At 40.0% G+C, this 16,673-nt stretch overlaps 1 protein-coding gene across 1 annotated transcript; it reads left to right on the top strand.

The window, feature by feature from the left end:
• Positions 1-2,307: 2,307 nt before the first annotated feature.
• LOC142170144 (uncharacterized) lies at positions 2,308-2,718 on the top strand. The gene has a single exon (XM_075231967.1). It carries the CDS (start codon positions 2,308-2,310, stop codon positions 2,716-2,718), a length of 411 nt encoding a protein of 136 aa, XP_075088068.1.
• Positions 2,719-16,673: the final 13,955 nt, after the last annotated feature.

The raw sequence follows: 16,673 nt of genomic DNA, 5'->3' as shown, positions 1-16,673 counted from the left end.
ATGCCAATCATTCCAGTTGTTGTAATAATATACTATTACTACATTAAGTGTAGTCAATAATCTGTTATGCAATCAAAAGTCGAGACGTATAATTCTACGAGATAAAAAAGTTTGCATTGAACTTTCATGACAATGAAACGAGTTTTGAAGTATTTGAAATATAGTCCAAATTATGCTAAGCACTACAATAAGTATTCCACGATAATAGAGGGGTATAGTGATGCAAATTAGATCACTGGTTCAACCGATTCTAAACAGCCAATGGAGGAGCGATGCATTGGAAATCGTCCAAAAAAATGTACATTGACCGCTCTACAGTGGAGGCTGAGTTTATAGCCTTAGACAAGGCTGGTGAAGAAGCTGAATGGCTCCGAAATTTCTTGAAAGATATTCTATTTTGGCCCATACCTTTGGCACCTATATGTATACATTGTGATAGTCAAGCGACAATAGGCAAGGCAGGGAGCGTTATGTATAATGAAAAATCTCGTCATATTCGACGGAGACACAATACCATATTAGAAACTACTCTCTAGTGGTGTTATTACGATTGACTAAGTAAAGTCAAGAGATAACTTGTCAGATCCACTTATAAAAAGCCTATCTAGAGAGGTAGTTGAAAGATCATCGAAGGTAATGGGGCTAAGGTCTAGACAAGTCATTATGGCGGTAACGTACCTAGTAAACTGGAGATCCCAAGAGCTAGGTTCAAAGAGATCAAACAAAGTTATGAATGGCATTCATAACTTTATATATAGAGAGATCAAACCAAAATAAACAACTATATATATATATAGTTGTTTATTTTACTTAAATTCAAAGCCAAATCAATTTTGTCGACTTTTTAACATTTAAAACAAAATCAAATCAGACAAAAAAATATCGATTTTTTTCTCGGTTTTGTTTGGTTTGCTTTTTTGATTTTCCGTGATCACATCTAAATATAGGAAGTTGTTTTGGAATTTTCACAAAAAGAAATAAAAGTAACTAATGACAACTTATTTATAATATATTTTATCTTTTACTGGTTTATCTTTATTGCTTCAAGTGCATTTTTACCAATATGACTCTTAGAACTCTTTCATAACTCTTTTTTACTCTTTTTTATTCACATGATAAAATCTATATAATGTCCTATGGCATTAATTATTAAAATACCAAGTTTAATAATACACTATTATTTATAGTTATAAAATAAAAATATTTACACTTTCAAAATGATTAAAAAATGGAAACACAACTCTTTCATCTCACACTTAAACTTTAAGCTTTAAACAAAATAAAAAATATCATTCAGACCTACCACTCACTTAATGTTGCATATTTATTTACCTAAACTGAATTTCATTTTTAGAAACGAGACAAATAAATCTTGACTCTATTCCAACATTCCTTCAATTTATTTATTAATATTATTAGATTGTTAATGTATGACGAAAATTCAAATCCCTGATTTTACTGTGCTAATATATACTAAGAATCCAAATGTCTCAAATATGTCATATTATAAAAATATTAGAACAAAAACGACACTAAAAGGTTTGTAAGAAACTAAAGAGACATTTCAAAGTCCAAACTCAATTTTAAAGTTGAGTCCTACAATTTTCTTTTTCCCATTGGTTCAAGAGTCCTACGTTTCAAGTACAGCACATAAGAAAATACCTGGACAAATCCGTCGCCAAAATAAAATAACTCTAATATCATTTAACTAGTTCAAACCCAATGCTGTAAAATTATTTTATTACAAAGTGCAAGAATGTTGAGATAATAGTCTCTCATGGTTCATCTCAGAAGAAGATTAAAGAAGAAAGTCAGAAGAAGAATAAAGAAGAAAGCTCAATGAAGAAGATGACTATTCTAGGGTCTCCGACAAAAACAACTTAAGTTCGGAATTTACAAGAATGAGATGCATAATACGTGGCTCAATCTTGAACGTTGATGATTTAATTGATGGATCAATTCTGAGTCATCCAGATCAATAAGTGTAGCTGATATTCACATGCTTAATACGTGTGAAATATCATTGTAGAAGAATCTTTTTCTGTTTTGTAGGTTATTAGTTAGCCAATAGAATTAGAGCAAGTGTATAGGATTTATCATTTTCTTTTATAGCTTATTTACATCAGATTTTACATATTGAGTGACATATAGTTGTATATATACAGTGTCTTGCAAAGAAAGTAATACATAGGAAATTTTCTACAATTCTTATATTCTATTTCCTTCATGGTATCAGAGCAGTAGCTCGATTCTCGAGAATTCAGCTTTCTTTTCTTGAATTTCTATCACTAATTCATTTGTTTCACCATGCCTGATACTGCTGAAACCTCAGTAGTTCCAGCTACTGCAGGAAGTGGTGTCAATCTTGACCCAAATTACCCCTACTTCCTTCATTCCTCAGATGCACCTGGAATGAGTCTAGTGAATGCAGTCTTCGATGACAGAGGTTTAGAAGCCTGGAGGAGATCTGTGTTGATAGCTCTCTCAGTAAAGAATAAGCTGGGATTCATCAATGGAAGTTTCCCATCACCTGTTGCAACCTCGAAGGATCATCAACCATGGAGTAGGTGTAATGACATGGTCACCTCATGGTTACTCAACTCACTGTCCAAAGACATTGGAGACAGTGTCATTTATTCCAAATCTACAATGGATCTGTGGACTAGTCTTGAACACAGATTTGGGCAGTTCAATGGTGCAAAATTATATCACCTATAGAAGGAGTTACATGGATTATCACAGGGAACAAATGACATAGCAACTTATTTCACCAAACTCAAACGCCTATGGGATGAATTGGATTCATTGAAATCAAACATGAAATATAATTGCACTTGTGTGTGTGATGGAAAGCAATTGTTGGAAAAATCACAAGAGGGTGAAAGGTTGATTCAATTCCTCATGGGCTTGAATGAATCCTATGGTCAAGCTAGAGGAACCATCTTAATGATGAATCCTCTGCCAAATATCAATCATACCTATTCACTCATTCTTCAAGATGAGAATTAGAGAGAGATATATGTTAATCCTTTGATATCTTCTGATTCTTCAGCTTTCATGGTAGGATACCAAGTTTCAAAGAACCAATATAGTTTTCAAAGATCTGGAAATCAAAATCCAAAACTACCTAGTGCTAAGGCAAAGAAATTAACGTTTAATCCCAATGTGTCTTGGTCCTACTGTAAGAAAATAGGGCACTCAGTGGCAGATTGCTACAAAATTATAGTGTTTCCTGAAAATTTTGAGTTCACAAATGGCAAGACAGGTCAAGGATCTATCAGGAGTAATGGGGCTTTGTTTAGAGGAAAAAGGAGGAGATGCCAACAACAATTACAATGATGCATTGGAACAATATTTGTCTAAGGACCAGTTCTCTCAACTAATGCATTTAATCATGCAGGTCAAAGTCTCAAATTTAGGGAGTTCAAATTCAGAAGTAAAGGCAAATGCAGTTGCTGGTACAATTGTGAAATACTCTGGATCTTGTTTTTCAGTCTTTAATTCTAGCACTTGGATAATAGATTCAGGGGCCTCTGAACATATATGTTTTGATTCAAATGCTTTTATTTTACTTACCCCTCTCAATGTGTCTCTACACATTAACCTTCCTGAATCAACTAGGATAACTGTCACTCACATAGGAAAGATATCCATTCTTCCTAACTACGTTCTGGAGAAAGTCTTTATGTACCTACTTTCAGATACAATTTATTATCTGTTAATATGTTTTATTTATAGTTTCTTTGCATTATCTCATTCTCTTCTAATCAATGTCTATTGCAGGCCTCTTTAATGAAGAGTGCTCAAGTTTTTGGTAAAGTAAGAGAGGTATTATATCTATTGGAACCTACTGCTATCAAATCTAGGAATAGTACTCAAGAAAATATAGTTTCATCTTTTAAGCATAGTGATTATGTTAAGTTTTCAGTACCTTTTTCCTTTTTCTACAAATACTATCTCTTATGTAAACCTTTGGCACATTAGATTGGGGCATCTACCTTTTTCATCAATGAAATACTTCAGTTTTATCTCTTTTCCTTTCAATTTTATATGTTTTTGTGATGTTTGCCCCAAAGCTAGACAAACTAGATCTCCATTTCCTTTAAGTCAAATCAAAACAAAAAGAGCATTTGAATTAATATATGTTGATGTTTGTGGTTCCTACAAGGTCCCTACTTATAATGGATATAAATATTTTTTAACTATTGTGGATGATTACACTAGAGGAACTTAGACATTTCTATTAAGCAAAAAGAGCAATGCATTTGGGGTTTTGAAAAACTTCTTAGTCATGATTGAAAGGTAGTTTGGAGTCAAAATACAAAAGCTAAGAACAGACAATGCATTTGAGCTTGGAAGAGGCAGTCAAGAATCTGCCTTCCTTTCCTCATAAGGGATTCATCATCAAACAAGTTGTGTAGCAACCCATCAACAAAATGGAGTAGTTGAAAGGAAACACATTTATTTTTTGGAAATTGCTAGAGCTCTATTATTTCAATCACATGTTCCTATTGCCTATTGGGGAGAATGTTTACTAACAGCTACTTATTTGATTAACAGGTTACCTTCCAAAGTTCTCAAAGGCAAGACACCTTTTTATGTGTTGTTTAACCAACCTACATCTTATAATCACCTTAAGAGTTTTGGTTGTTTATGTTATATGTCTACCCTGTCTAATAGAAGAAGTAAATTTGACTCAAGAGCAAAAGCTTGTGTATTTTTGGGTTATCCTCTAGGACAAAAGGGATACAAATTGTTGGAATTAGACACGTTGAGGGTTGCAATATCTAGAGATGTTCACTTCTTTGAGGATTAGTATCCATTTGCTTCTAACCCTACTTCATCCTCTTCAGATTCTATATTCCCTATCACTTCTCCAACAGATACCACTTGTCATATATCTCCACTAATTCCCCCTTCACTAAATGAAGACTCTCTTGACTCTCCAATTCCTACTAGTGATCACTCACCCCATAACTTCAATTCACCTAGTTCTAGCAGCAATAGTAAGAGTTTCCCTTCTTCTGCAATCCTAGCTAGTTTCCATTTAACTCACATTGGACATTTATCTAGAAACAGTCCCACATCTAGCTCTCATTCACCTAGGATCAATTCTCTTTATCATAATTTGACACCACATGTACCTAGGAGATCTGGTAGAGAAACTCAATGGCCAAGCCATTTCAAGGATTACATTTGTAATAACATCTTTCTCACTCAGTTTACTGATTCTTGTCTAGCACACCCTGCTAAGACTAATGTTTACTCTTTTGGAGCCTTATCAACACATAATCAACACATCATGCAGTCCATTTCAAAAGTACAAGAGCCAGTTAGTTATTCTCAAGCCTCTATACATCCTGGTTGGCAAAAAGCCATGGACTCAATAATTGCAGCTCTACAAGAGAACCATACTTGGAATGTCGTGCTATTACCTAAAGGGAAGAAGGCATTGTCTTGCAAATGGGTTTACAAAATCAAGCACAAGTCAGATGGCTCAATAGAGAGACTCAAGGCTAGATTAGTAGTTGGAGGGGACATTCAAAGGGAAGGAATATATTATACAGACACATTTTCACCAGGGGTCAAAATGACCACTATCAGATGTTAAATGGCAATAGCAGCTATCACAACTCCGGTTCGCCCTCTGTAAACCATCATAATGGCACCTAGTCTCTACAACTAGGTAATCCTAAAATGCGAAAGATAAATCAATTTGCGGAAGAAAATAATTTAAAACAGAAATACTGTAATAAAACAGCATTTAAAAGTGTTGCTCGGCATACACAATATTAACTCTCAAAAACTAATACATTTTCCTAAAACACGGAATCTCATGAAACCACAAGCCTTTGAATGTCTACCACTGTCTAACTCCAGAATATCTAACAAAGAAAGAAAATACATAAGGGCTAATACAATAGGGAAAGTAGAAAGAGACTCCTCAATCTGCGGATGCGGCAGATATACCTCGAAAGCTCTGGAACAGTCACCTCACCTCAAGGGTGATAGGACTGAGTCAAAGTACCTGGATCTGCATATGAAAAACATGCGCAAAAAGGGCGTGAGTACACCACAGCGATACTTAGTAAGTGTCAAGCCTAACCTCGGTCGGGTAGTGACGAGAAAGGTCAGGGCCCTATTGAGATTAAATAAAATACAAGGGATGACAGAGTAAGAAAAGCAGTACAGTTGAAAGCAGACAATAAAAATTTAATACAGGATAATAAGGAATACAATAACTAGAACAGAGATAAAAAGAATCACAAAGAAATACCACTCTCCGCAAGGATAATAACTGGGGATCTCTCAGTATCCCGAGGATCACTTAGTACCCTCAGTGTATGCCAGGTATCTCTTGGTATCCTCAATATATGCTAGGGATCTCTTGATATCCCGAGGATCTCTTAGTATCCTCAATATACGTGCCAGAGATCTCTCGGTATCCCGCACCTCAGCTCAAATTATAAGTATGTACTGGGGATCTCCTGGGATACCATCCTGTAGTCTCAAAGAAAAACATACAGCCGCAACACAAGAATACTCAATTAAGCACAATTTCGAACCAAGTAAAACATGTAATTCTAACCGAACATGCTTCACATAATATAATTAAGGTAGTTTAAGCAAATAAGCAATTAAGTCAATTAAACATGCTTTTTCTAAGCTAACAGCAGGCTTAAATTGTAGTGGTATAAAATAGGAAAAAGGAACACAGTTGAAATTACTTAAGGAAAATCAAATTTTCAACAATTAGCTCAAGTACGCACTCGTCACCTCACGTACAAGGAATTTCAATTATCAAATATACCAAATCCTAAGGGGAAGGTCCCACTACACAAGGTTAGGCAAGCCACTTACCTCGAACCAGCTCAAAATCAACCCGAAACCACGTCTTTTCCACGAGTACTCGAATCCAAATGGACCAAATCTATTCAATTCAGTTGCATAATGTAAATAACACTTCAAGTAACTGATTCTACAATTAAATTCTAAGCTAATACGCGAAATTAGGTAAAATGACCAAAACGCCCCTCGGGGCCACGTCTCAGAATTGGGTGAAATTTATATTTTCAAAAATCTCGAACTCTTACGAGTCTATACATAACAAGAACACTGAAATCGTAGTTCAATTGATCCCTCAAATACCCATGTTAAGGTCTCTTAATCTCAAGCCCTAATTACCCATTTTTCCCAAATTTTTCACCACTAATTAGGTCTTTAATCACATATAAACGAGTTATGAAGTCAAAGATGTTACCTTCAAGTGATTTCGTTTTGGTTTCCTCAAAAATGACCCCCAAAAGTTTCAATCCTGTTCAAAAATGGTAGAAAAATGAAGAAGGGTCGCGGATGGGCTATTTAAATACTGCCCAGATTTAACCATATACGATCGCAGAAATACTTATGTGATAGCATAAAACAACATCCTCAAGCAACGCGATCGCGACCCGCTCTATGCGATCACATAAAGAAAATTCCATCACCCCACTTCCACACCAAGTCCTTCTACGTGAACGCACAAGTCCTTATCCGAACGCAATGACCAATAACTCACCCTATGCGATCAAACTCCTTCCTCGGCGATCGCAATTCACAAAAAATGCCTGGTCTCAACTTACTCTACGCGATCGCAGGTGATCTCACGCGATCGTAATGAACAAATCACTGCTGCAAAAATACCAGAAAATCAGCAATCTCCCAAAGACCAAAAGTGCCGTTTGAGCATCCGAAATACACCCGAGGCCCCCGGAACATCAACCAAACCTACCAACATATCCCATAACTTGATTCAAACTTGTTCCAACCTTCGGAACGCTCAAAACAATATCAAAACACCAATTTAGCATCGGATTCAAGCCTAAAAATTTCAAAAACTCTAAAAATACGCTTTCGATCAAAAAGTCTATCAAACTTCGTCCGAATGACCTAAAATTTTGCTCACACGTCACATTCAACACTACGTAGCTTCTCCAACTTCTGGAATTCCATTCCGACCCTCGGATCAAAATCTCACTATCGAACCGGAAACTTCAAAAATTCAACTTTCGACATTTCAAGCTTAAATTAGCTACGGACCACCAAAACACAACCCGAACACTCTCCTAAACCTGAAATCACCCAATGGAGCTAACGGAACCATCAGAATTCCATTCTGAGGCTGCCTTCACACTGTTATGACTACGGTCAATTTCCAAAACTAAAGCTCTCATTTAGGGACTAAGTGTCCCAAAACTCTCCGAAACTCAAAACCGACCATCCCGGTAAATCAAAATAGTAGAAATAAACACGGGGAAAGAAGTTAATAGGAGATTAGGGCATTAATTCTTAAGACGGCCGGCTGGGTCATCACATCCTCCTACACTTAAACATTCGTTCGTCCTCAAACGAGCATAGAGACATACCTGAAGTAGTGAAAATATGAGGGTAACTGTTGCGCATATCCTGCTCTGTCTCCCAGGTCGCCTCCTCGACCGGCTGACCCCGCCACTGAACCTTCACTGATGCAATGTTTTTTGACCTCGACTTTCTAACGTGTCTGTCCAATAGTGCCACTGGCTCCTCAATATAAGATAGATCCTTGTCCAACTGGACTGAACTGAAATCCAACACGTGTGACGAGTCATTGTGGTACCTCCGGAGCATCGAAACATGAAATACCGGATGAACTCCTGCCAAGCTAGGAGGTAATGCAAGCTCATAAGCAACCTCCCCAACACGCCTCAATATCTCAAAAGGGCCAATAAACCTCGGACTCAACTTTCCCTTCTTTCTAAATCTCATGACGCCCTTCATAGGCGAAACTTGAAGTAGAACTCGCTCTCCAACCATATAGGAAATATCACAAATCTTCTGGTCCGCGTAGCTCTTCTGTCTGGACTAGGATGTACGGAGTCTATCCTGGATCACCTTAACCTTCTCCAAAGCATCCTGAACCAAGTCTGTGCCCAATAATCTAGCCTCACCCGGCTCAAACCAACCCACTGGAGATCTACATTGCTTACCATATAAAGCCTCGTACGGTGCCATCTGAATGCCGGGATGATAGCTATTGTTGTAGGCAAACTCCGCCAATGGCAAGAACTGATAGCAAGACCCTCCAAACTCAATCACACACGCACGGAGCATATCCTCAAGAATCTGAATAGTGCACTCAGACTGTCCGTCCGTCTGAGGGTGAAATGTTATACTCAACTCCACCCGAGTACCCAACTCATGTTGAATAGCCCTCCAAAATCGTGATGTGAACTGAGTACCCCTATCGGAAATGATGGAAACCGGAATACCATGTAGACGAACAACCTCCCGGATATAAATCTCTGCCAATCGCTCTGAGGAATAAGTAGTACACACAGGAATGAAGTGCGCAGACTTGGTCAGTCGATCCACAATCACCCAAATAGCATCGAACTTTATCAATGTCCGTGGAGCCCAACTACAAAGTCCATGGTGATTCGCTCCCACTTCCACTCCGGAATCTCTATCTACTGAAGCAACCCACCCGGTCTCTGGTGCTCATACTTCACCTACTGATAGTTGAGGCACCGAGCTACAAATCCAACTATGTATTTCTTCATCTGCCTCCACCAATAGTGCTGTCTCAAATCCTAATACATCTTCGCGGCACCCGAATGAATGGAATACCGCGAACTATGGGCCTCCTCCAGAATCAACTCCCGAAGCCCATCAACATTGGGTACACAAATCCGACCCTGCATCATCAATACCACATCATCACCAATAGTCACATCCCTGGCATCACCATGCTGAACCTTGTCTTTGAGTATAAGTAAATGAGGTTCATCATACTGATTCTCCCTGATACGATCAAATAAGGAGGACCGAGAAACCACGCAAGCTAGAACCCGACTGGGCTCCAAAAGATCCAATCTCACAAACTGGCTGGATAAGGTATGAACATCCATCGCCAAAGGCTTCTCCGATGCTGGTAAATAAGCCAAATTCCCCAAACTCTCTGCCCGGCGACTCAAGGCATCGGCTACCACATTGGCCTTGCCCGGGTGATACAAAATAGTGATATCATAGTCCTTCAGCAACTCTAACCACCTCCTCTGGCGCAAGTTTAGATCCTTTTTCTTGAACAGGTCCTGCAAGCTCCGATGATCAATATAAATCTCACAAGGAACCTCGTACAAATAATGACGCCAAATCTTCAGGGCATGAACAATGGCAGCTAACTTAAGGACGTGAACAGGGTAATTCTTCTTATGTACCTTCAACTGCCTGGACGCGTAGGCAATCACCCTACCGTCCTACATGAAAATAGCTCCAAGGCCAATCCTCGAGGCATCACAATAAACAGTGTAAGACCCCGAACCTGTAGGCAATATCAAAATTGGGGTTGTAGTCAAAGCTGTCTTAAGCTTCTAAAAGCTCGCCTCACACTCTTCCGTCCACTGGAACGGATCACCCTTCTAGGTCAGTCTGATCATAGCGGCTGCAATCAATGAAAACCCCTCCACAAAATGACGGTAATAACCCGCCAAGCCAAGAAAAATGTAGATCTCTGTAGCTAATGGTCTGGGCCAACTCTGCATTGCCCCTATTTTCTTCGGATCCACCTGAATACCCTCACTCGACACCACGTGGCCTAATAATGCCATGGAATCCAACCAAAACTAACATTTCGAGAACTTAGCATCTAACTTCTTTTCTCTCAAGGTCTGAAGCACTGTCCTCAGGTGTTGCTCATGATCTTCCCAACTCCAGGAATATACTAGAATATCATCAATAAAGACAATGACGAACGAGTCAAGATACGGCCGGAGCACACTGTGCATCAAATGCATAAAGGCTACTGGGGCATTAGTCATCCCAAATGACATAACAAGAAACTCTTAATGACCACACCGAGTCCTAAAGGCAGTCTTTGGAATATCTGGCTCCCGAATCTTCTACTGATAGTAACCTGAGCGCAAGTCAATCTTAGAGAACACTCGTGCGCCCTGAAGCTAATCAAACAGATCATCAATACGAGGTAAAGGATAACGGTTCTTCACTATAGATTTGTTCAACTTGCGATAATCAATACACATACGCATAGAACCATTTTTTTCTTCACAAACAAGACAGGAGCACCCCAAGGTGACACACTGGGCCGGATCCTTATTAAGCAATTCTTGTAACTGATCCTTCAACTCCTTCAAATCAGGAGGAGCCATACGATACGGAGGAATAGAAATGGGCTGAGTGCCCGACAACAGATCAATGCCAAAATCAATATCTCTATCAGGCGGCATGCCTGTAAGATCAGTTGGAACCACATCGGAAAAATCCCGTACTATTGGTACTGAATCAACTGAAGGGGTATCAATACTGACATTTCTCACATAGGCTAAATACACGTCGCATCCCTTCTCAACCATTCGCTGAGCCTTAAGGAAAGAAATAACTCTACTGGGAGTGTGATCTAAAGTACACCTCCACTCAACATGCGGTACATCTAGCATAGCTAGCGTTACCATTTTGGTGTGACAATCAAGAATAGCATAATGGGGTGATATCCAGTCCATACCCAAGATAATATCAAAATTTACCATGCTGAGCAACAATAAATCAGCTCTGGTCTCAAAACCACTAAGAACAACCATACATGACCAATAAATATGGTCCACAACAAGAGAATCTCTCACAGGAGTAGAAACATAAACAGGGGAACTCAAAGAATTCTGAGGTACACCCAAATACAAAGCAAAATAAGAAGACACATAAGAGTAAGTGGAGCTTGGATCGAATAGAACCGATGCATCTCTATGACAAACCAGTATAATACCTATGATGATAGAATCAGAGGCAACAGCCTCGGTACGAGTAGGAAGGGCATAATATCGGGCCTAGCCTCCCCCTCTAGGGCGACCTCTACCTCCCCGACCTCCACCTCTAGCTGGCAGAGCAGGTGGGGTAGCAACTGGAGCTGTAACCATAGCCTAAGACTTTGTGGGGCACGATGTGGCTGATAAGTCTGTGGAGGCGCACTCCTCCCAAGTCTAGGGCAATCCCTTACCATATGGTGTGTGTCACCACACTCAAAACAAGCTCTGGGAGGACGTGGTGGTTGTGACTGGCTCAGGCCAGGTCTGCTGGACCGACCTCTGAAATTACCCCGCGCAGGAGGCGCGCTAGAAACTGGAGGTGCATAATAAGGCTCTTAATACCTAGGAAGAGCTGGAATACCACTAGCCGCTGGAAGAGCTGAATGAACATGGCGACTCATGTAACCCATACCATGACGACCTGCAGTTGGGGCACGGGCACCAGAATAATGGCCCGACTCTTGAGACCTTTTGGCCTCCCTCTCCTCTCTCTCTCTAGAATGCATACCCTCAATCCTCCTAGCAATGCTCACCACCTGCTGATAAGAAATATCCATCTCCAACTCACGAGCCATGCTAACCTGATGTGCCCTTCAATAAACCGGCGAACCCTCTCGCGAATAGTAGAAACCAAGGCTGGTGCATGTCTAGTCAAACTAGTGTAATGGACAGCATACTCTGAGACAGTCATAGCACCCTGGCGCAAATGCTCAAACTCTGTGCGCCATACATCCCTGATATACCCATGGTACGAAGAATACCTCGAACCTGGAAAGTAGTGAAAGAAACCTCGTTCGACCCTGATATACCCATGGTACGGAGAATACGGTAACACTCATCTAGAAATCCCAGAGCATCATCCGATGCTAAACCACTGAATACAAGAGGCTTGTACTTCTTGAACCTCTCAAGCCTCAGCTGCTCATCCTCGGAAGCCACTACCCTATCCTCGGCCTGACCTCGGACTGTAGGTTGTACAGGAATAATCTCAAGGACCTGCTCAACATGCACTCGTTGCTCAAGAGTGCGGGCGGCGGGAGTCTGTGCTCCTCCCCTGGCCTGAGATGTAGCTGCAGCAAGGGGAAGTCAAAGTGGTGTACATGCTCATGAAATGTACCAGAGTCTTCTGAAGTGCTGGAGTAGTAGTAGCAGTAGGCGTATCAGGTGCTTGGACTCTGGCTGGAACTGCTGGTGGTACCTCGATGGCAGCTCGCACAGGTACTCTGGTTGCACCACGTGCGCGTCCTTGGCCTCTACCCCGGCCCCAGCCTCTGACGGCTGCAGCAGGGGGCGCAGGTGCCTGATCATCTTGGGTAGCGCGTGTACTTAGCATCTGTGAGAGAATAGAAGACAAAAGTTTATAATTGTGATGTCAAAATCACGCACGACAAGGAAATCAAATGAAGTGGAATTTTCCAAACAGTTACATAGTCTCTCGTAGATAAGTACAGACGTCTCCATACCGATCAGCGAGATTCTAATAAACCGGCTTGTGATTCATAACTCCTATGAACCTAGAGCTCTGATACCAACTTGTCACGACCCCGGTTCGCCCTCTGTAAACCATCGTGATGGCACCTAGCCTCTATGACTAGGTAAGCATAAAATGTGAAAGATAAACCAATTTGCATAAGAAAACAATTTAAAACAAAAATAGTATAATAAAACAACGTTTAAAAGTGCCGCTCGGCATACACAATATTAACTCTCAAAAACTAATACATTTTCCCAAAACTCGGAATCTCATGAAACCACAAGCCTTTGAATGTCTACCAGTTTCTAACTCCAGAATATCTAACAAAGAAAAAAAATACAGAAGGGCTAATACAATAGGGAGAGTAGAAAGGGACTCCTCGATCTACAACTAGGTTAGTAGTTAGGGGGGGACATTCAAAGGGAAGGAATATATTATACAGACACATTTTCACCAGTGGTCAAAATGACCACTATCAGATGTTTAAAGGCAATAGCAGCTGTCACAACCCTGGTTCGCCCTTCGTGAACCATCGTGATGGCACCTAGTCTCTACAACTAGGTAAGCCTATAATGCGAAAGATAAACCAATTTGTGGAAGAAAAAAATTTAAAGCAGAAATAGTGTAATAAAATAGCGTTTAAAAGTGTCGCTCGGCATACACAATATTAACTCTCAAAAACTAATACATTTTCCTAAAACCCCGAATCTCATGAAACCACAAGCCTTTGAATGTCTACCACTGTCTAACTCCAGAATATCTAACAGAGAAAGAAAATACATAAGGGCTAATACAATAGGGAAAGTAGAAAGGGACTCCTCGATCTGCGAACGCGGCAGATATACCTCGAAGGCTCTGGAACAGTCACCTCGCCTCAAGGGTGATAGGACTGAGTCGAAGTACCTGGATCTGCACATGAAAAACATGCGCAGAAAGGGCATGCGTACACCACAGCGGTACTTAGTAAGTGCCAACCCTAACCTCGGTCGGGTAGTGACGAGAAAGGTCAGGGCCCTATTGAGATTAAATAAAATACAAGGGATGACAGAGTAAGATAAGTAGTACAGTTGAAAGCAGACAATAATAATTTAATACAGGATAATAAGGAATACAATAACTGGAACAGAGACAAAAACAATCACAAGGAAATACCACTCTCCGCAAGGATAATAACCGGAGATCTCTCAGTATCCCGAGGATCACTTAGTACCCTCAGTGTATGCCAGGGATCTCTTGGTATCACGTGGATCTCTTGGTATTCTCAATATATGCTAGGGATCTCTTGATATCCCGAGAATCTCTAGGTATCCTCAATATATGTGCCAGAGATCTCTCGGTATCCCGCACCTCAACTCAAATTATAAGTATGTACAGGGGATCTCCTGGGATACCGTCCCGTAGTCCTAAAGAAAAACACACAGCCGCAACACAAGAATACTCAATTAAGCTCAATTTCATACCAAGTAAAACAGGTAATTCTAACCTAACATGCTTCACATAATACAATTAAGGCAGTTTAAGCAAATAAGCAATTAAGTCAATTAAACATGCTTTTTCTAAGCTAACAGCAGGCTTAAATTGCAGTGGTATAAAACAGGAAAAAGGAACAAAATTGAAATTACTTAAGGAAAACCGAATTTTCAACAATTAGCTCAAGTACGCACTCGTCACCTCACGTACAAGTCATTTCAATTATCAAATATACCAAATCCTAAGGGGAAGGTCCCCCACACAAGTTTAGGCAAGTCACCAACCTCGAACCAGCTCAAAATCAACCCGAAACCACGTCTTTACCATGAGTACTCAACTCCAAATGGCCAAAATCTATTCAATTCAATTGCATAATGTAAATAACACTTCAAGTAACTGATTCTACAATTAAATTCTAGGCTAATACGCAAAATTAGGTAAAATAACCAAAATACCCCTCGGGACCATGTCTCAGAATCGGGTGAAATTTATATTTTCAAAAATCTAGAATGCTCACGAGTCTATACATAACAAGAACACTGAAATCGGAGTTCAATTGGCCCCTCAAATAGCCATGTTAAGGTCTTAATCTCAAGCCCTAATTACCCATTTTTCCCAAATTTTTCACCACTAATTAGGTCTTTAATCACATATAAATGAGTTATGAAGTCAAAGATGTTACCTCCAAGTGATTCCCTTTTGGTTTCCTCAAAACTGACCCCCAAAAGCTTCAATCCTGTTCAAAAATGGTAGAAAAATGAAGAAGGGTCGCGGATGGGCTATTTAAATACTGCCCAGATTTAACCATATGCAATCGTAGAAATACCTATGTGATAACATAAGACAACTTCCTCAAGCAACGCGATCGCGACCCGCTCTATGAGATTGCATAAAGCAAATTCCATCACCCCACTGCCACACCAAGTCCTTCTACGCGAACGAACAGGTCCTTATCCGAACGCAATGACCAATAAACTCACCCTATGCGATCAAACTCCTTCCTCTACGATCGCAATTCACAAAAAATGTCTGGTCTCAACTTACTCTACGCGATCGCAGGTGATCTCATGCGATCACAATGAACAAATCGCTACTGCAAAAATACCAGAAAACCAGCAATCTCCCAAAGACCAAAAGTGCTCGTTTGAGCATCCGAAATACACCTGAGGCCCCCGAAACCTCATCCAAACCTACCAACATATCCCATAACTTCATTCAAACATGTTCCAACCTTCGGAACACTCAAAACAACATCAAAGCACCAATTCAGTATCGGATTCAAGCCTAAGAACTTCAAAAACTTTAAAAATACGCTTTCGATCAAAAAGTCTATCAAATCTCGTCCGAATGACTTGAAATTTTTCACACACGTCACATTCAACACTATGGAGCTACTCAAACTTTCGTAATTTCATTCCGACCCTCGAATCAAAATCTCACTATCGAACTGGAAACTTCAAAAATTCAACTTTCGGCATTTCAAGCCTATTAGCTACAGACCTCCAAAACACAATCTGAACACGCTCCTAAACCTAAAATCACTTAACAGAGCTAACGGAACCATCTTAATTCCATTCCGAGGCCATCTTTATACTATTCCAACTATGGTCAAATTTCCAAAACTAAAGCTCTCATTTAGGGACTAAGTGTCCCAAAACTCTCTAAAACTCAAAACCGACCATCCTGGCAAATCAAAATAGCAGAAATAAATATGGGGAAATCAGTTAATAGGGGATCGGGGCGTTAATTCTTAAGACAACCGGCCGGGTCATTACATCAACAAAGAAGGACTGGCCAATCTATCAATTAGATGTGAGCAATACTTTTCTACATGGAGACTTACAAGAGGAAGTCCACATGAAATTTCCTTCTGGAATGTTTTCCCCGAGTCCTAA

The sequence above is a fragment of the Nicotiana tabacum genome, chromosome 16 (genome assembly GCF_000715075.1).
Source record: "Nicotiana tabacum cultivar K326 chromosome 16, ASM71507v2, whole genome shotgun sequence".
Classification (NCBI taxonomy): domain Eukaryota; kingdom Viridiplantae; phylum Streptophyta; class Magnoliopsida; order Solanales; family Solanaceae; genus Nicotiana; species Nicotiana tabacum.
This window is presented reverse-complemented; position numbering and strand designations above follow the sequence as displayed.

Excerpts from the sequence above, each read along its gene's own strand:
- LOC142170144 (XM_075231967.1), top strand. The coding sequence starts at position 2,308 with ATGCCTGATACTGCTGAAACCTCAGTAGTTCCAGCTACTGCAGGAAGT.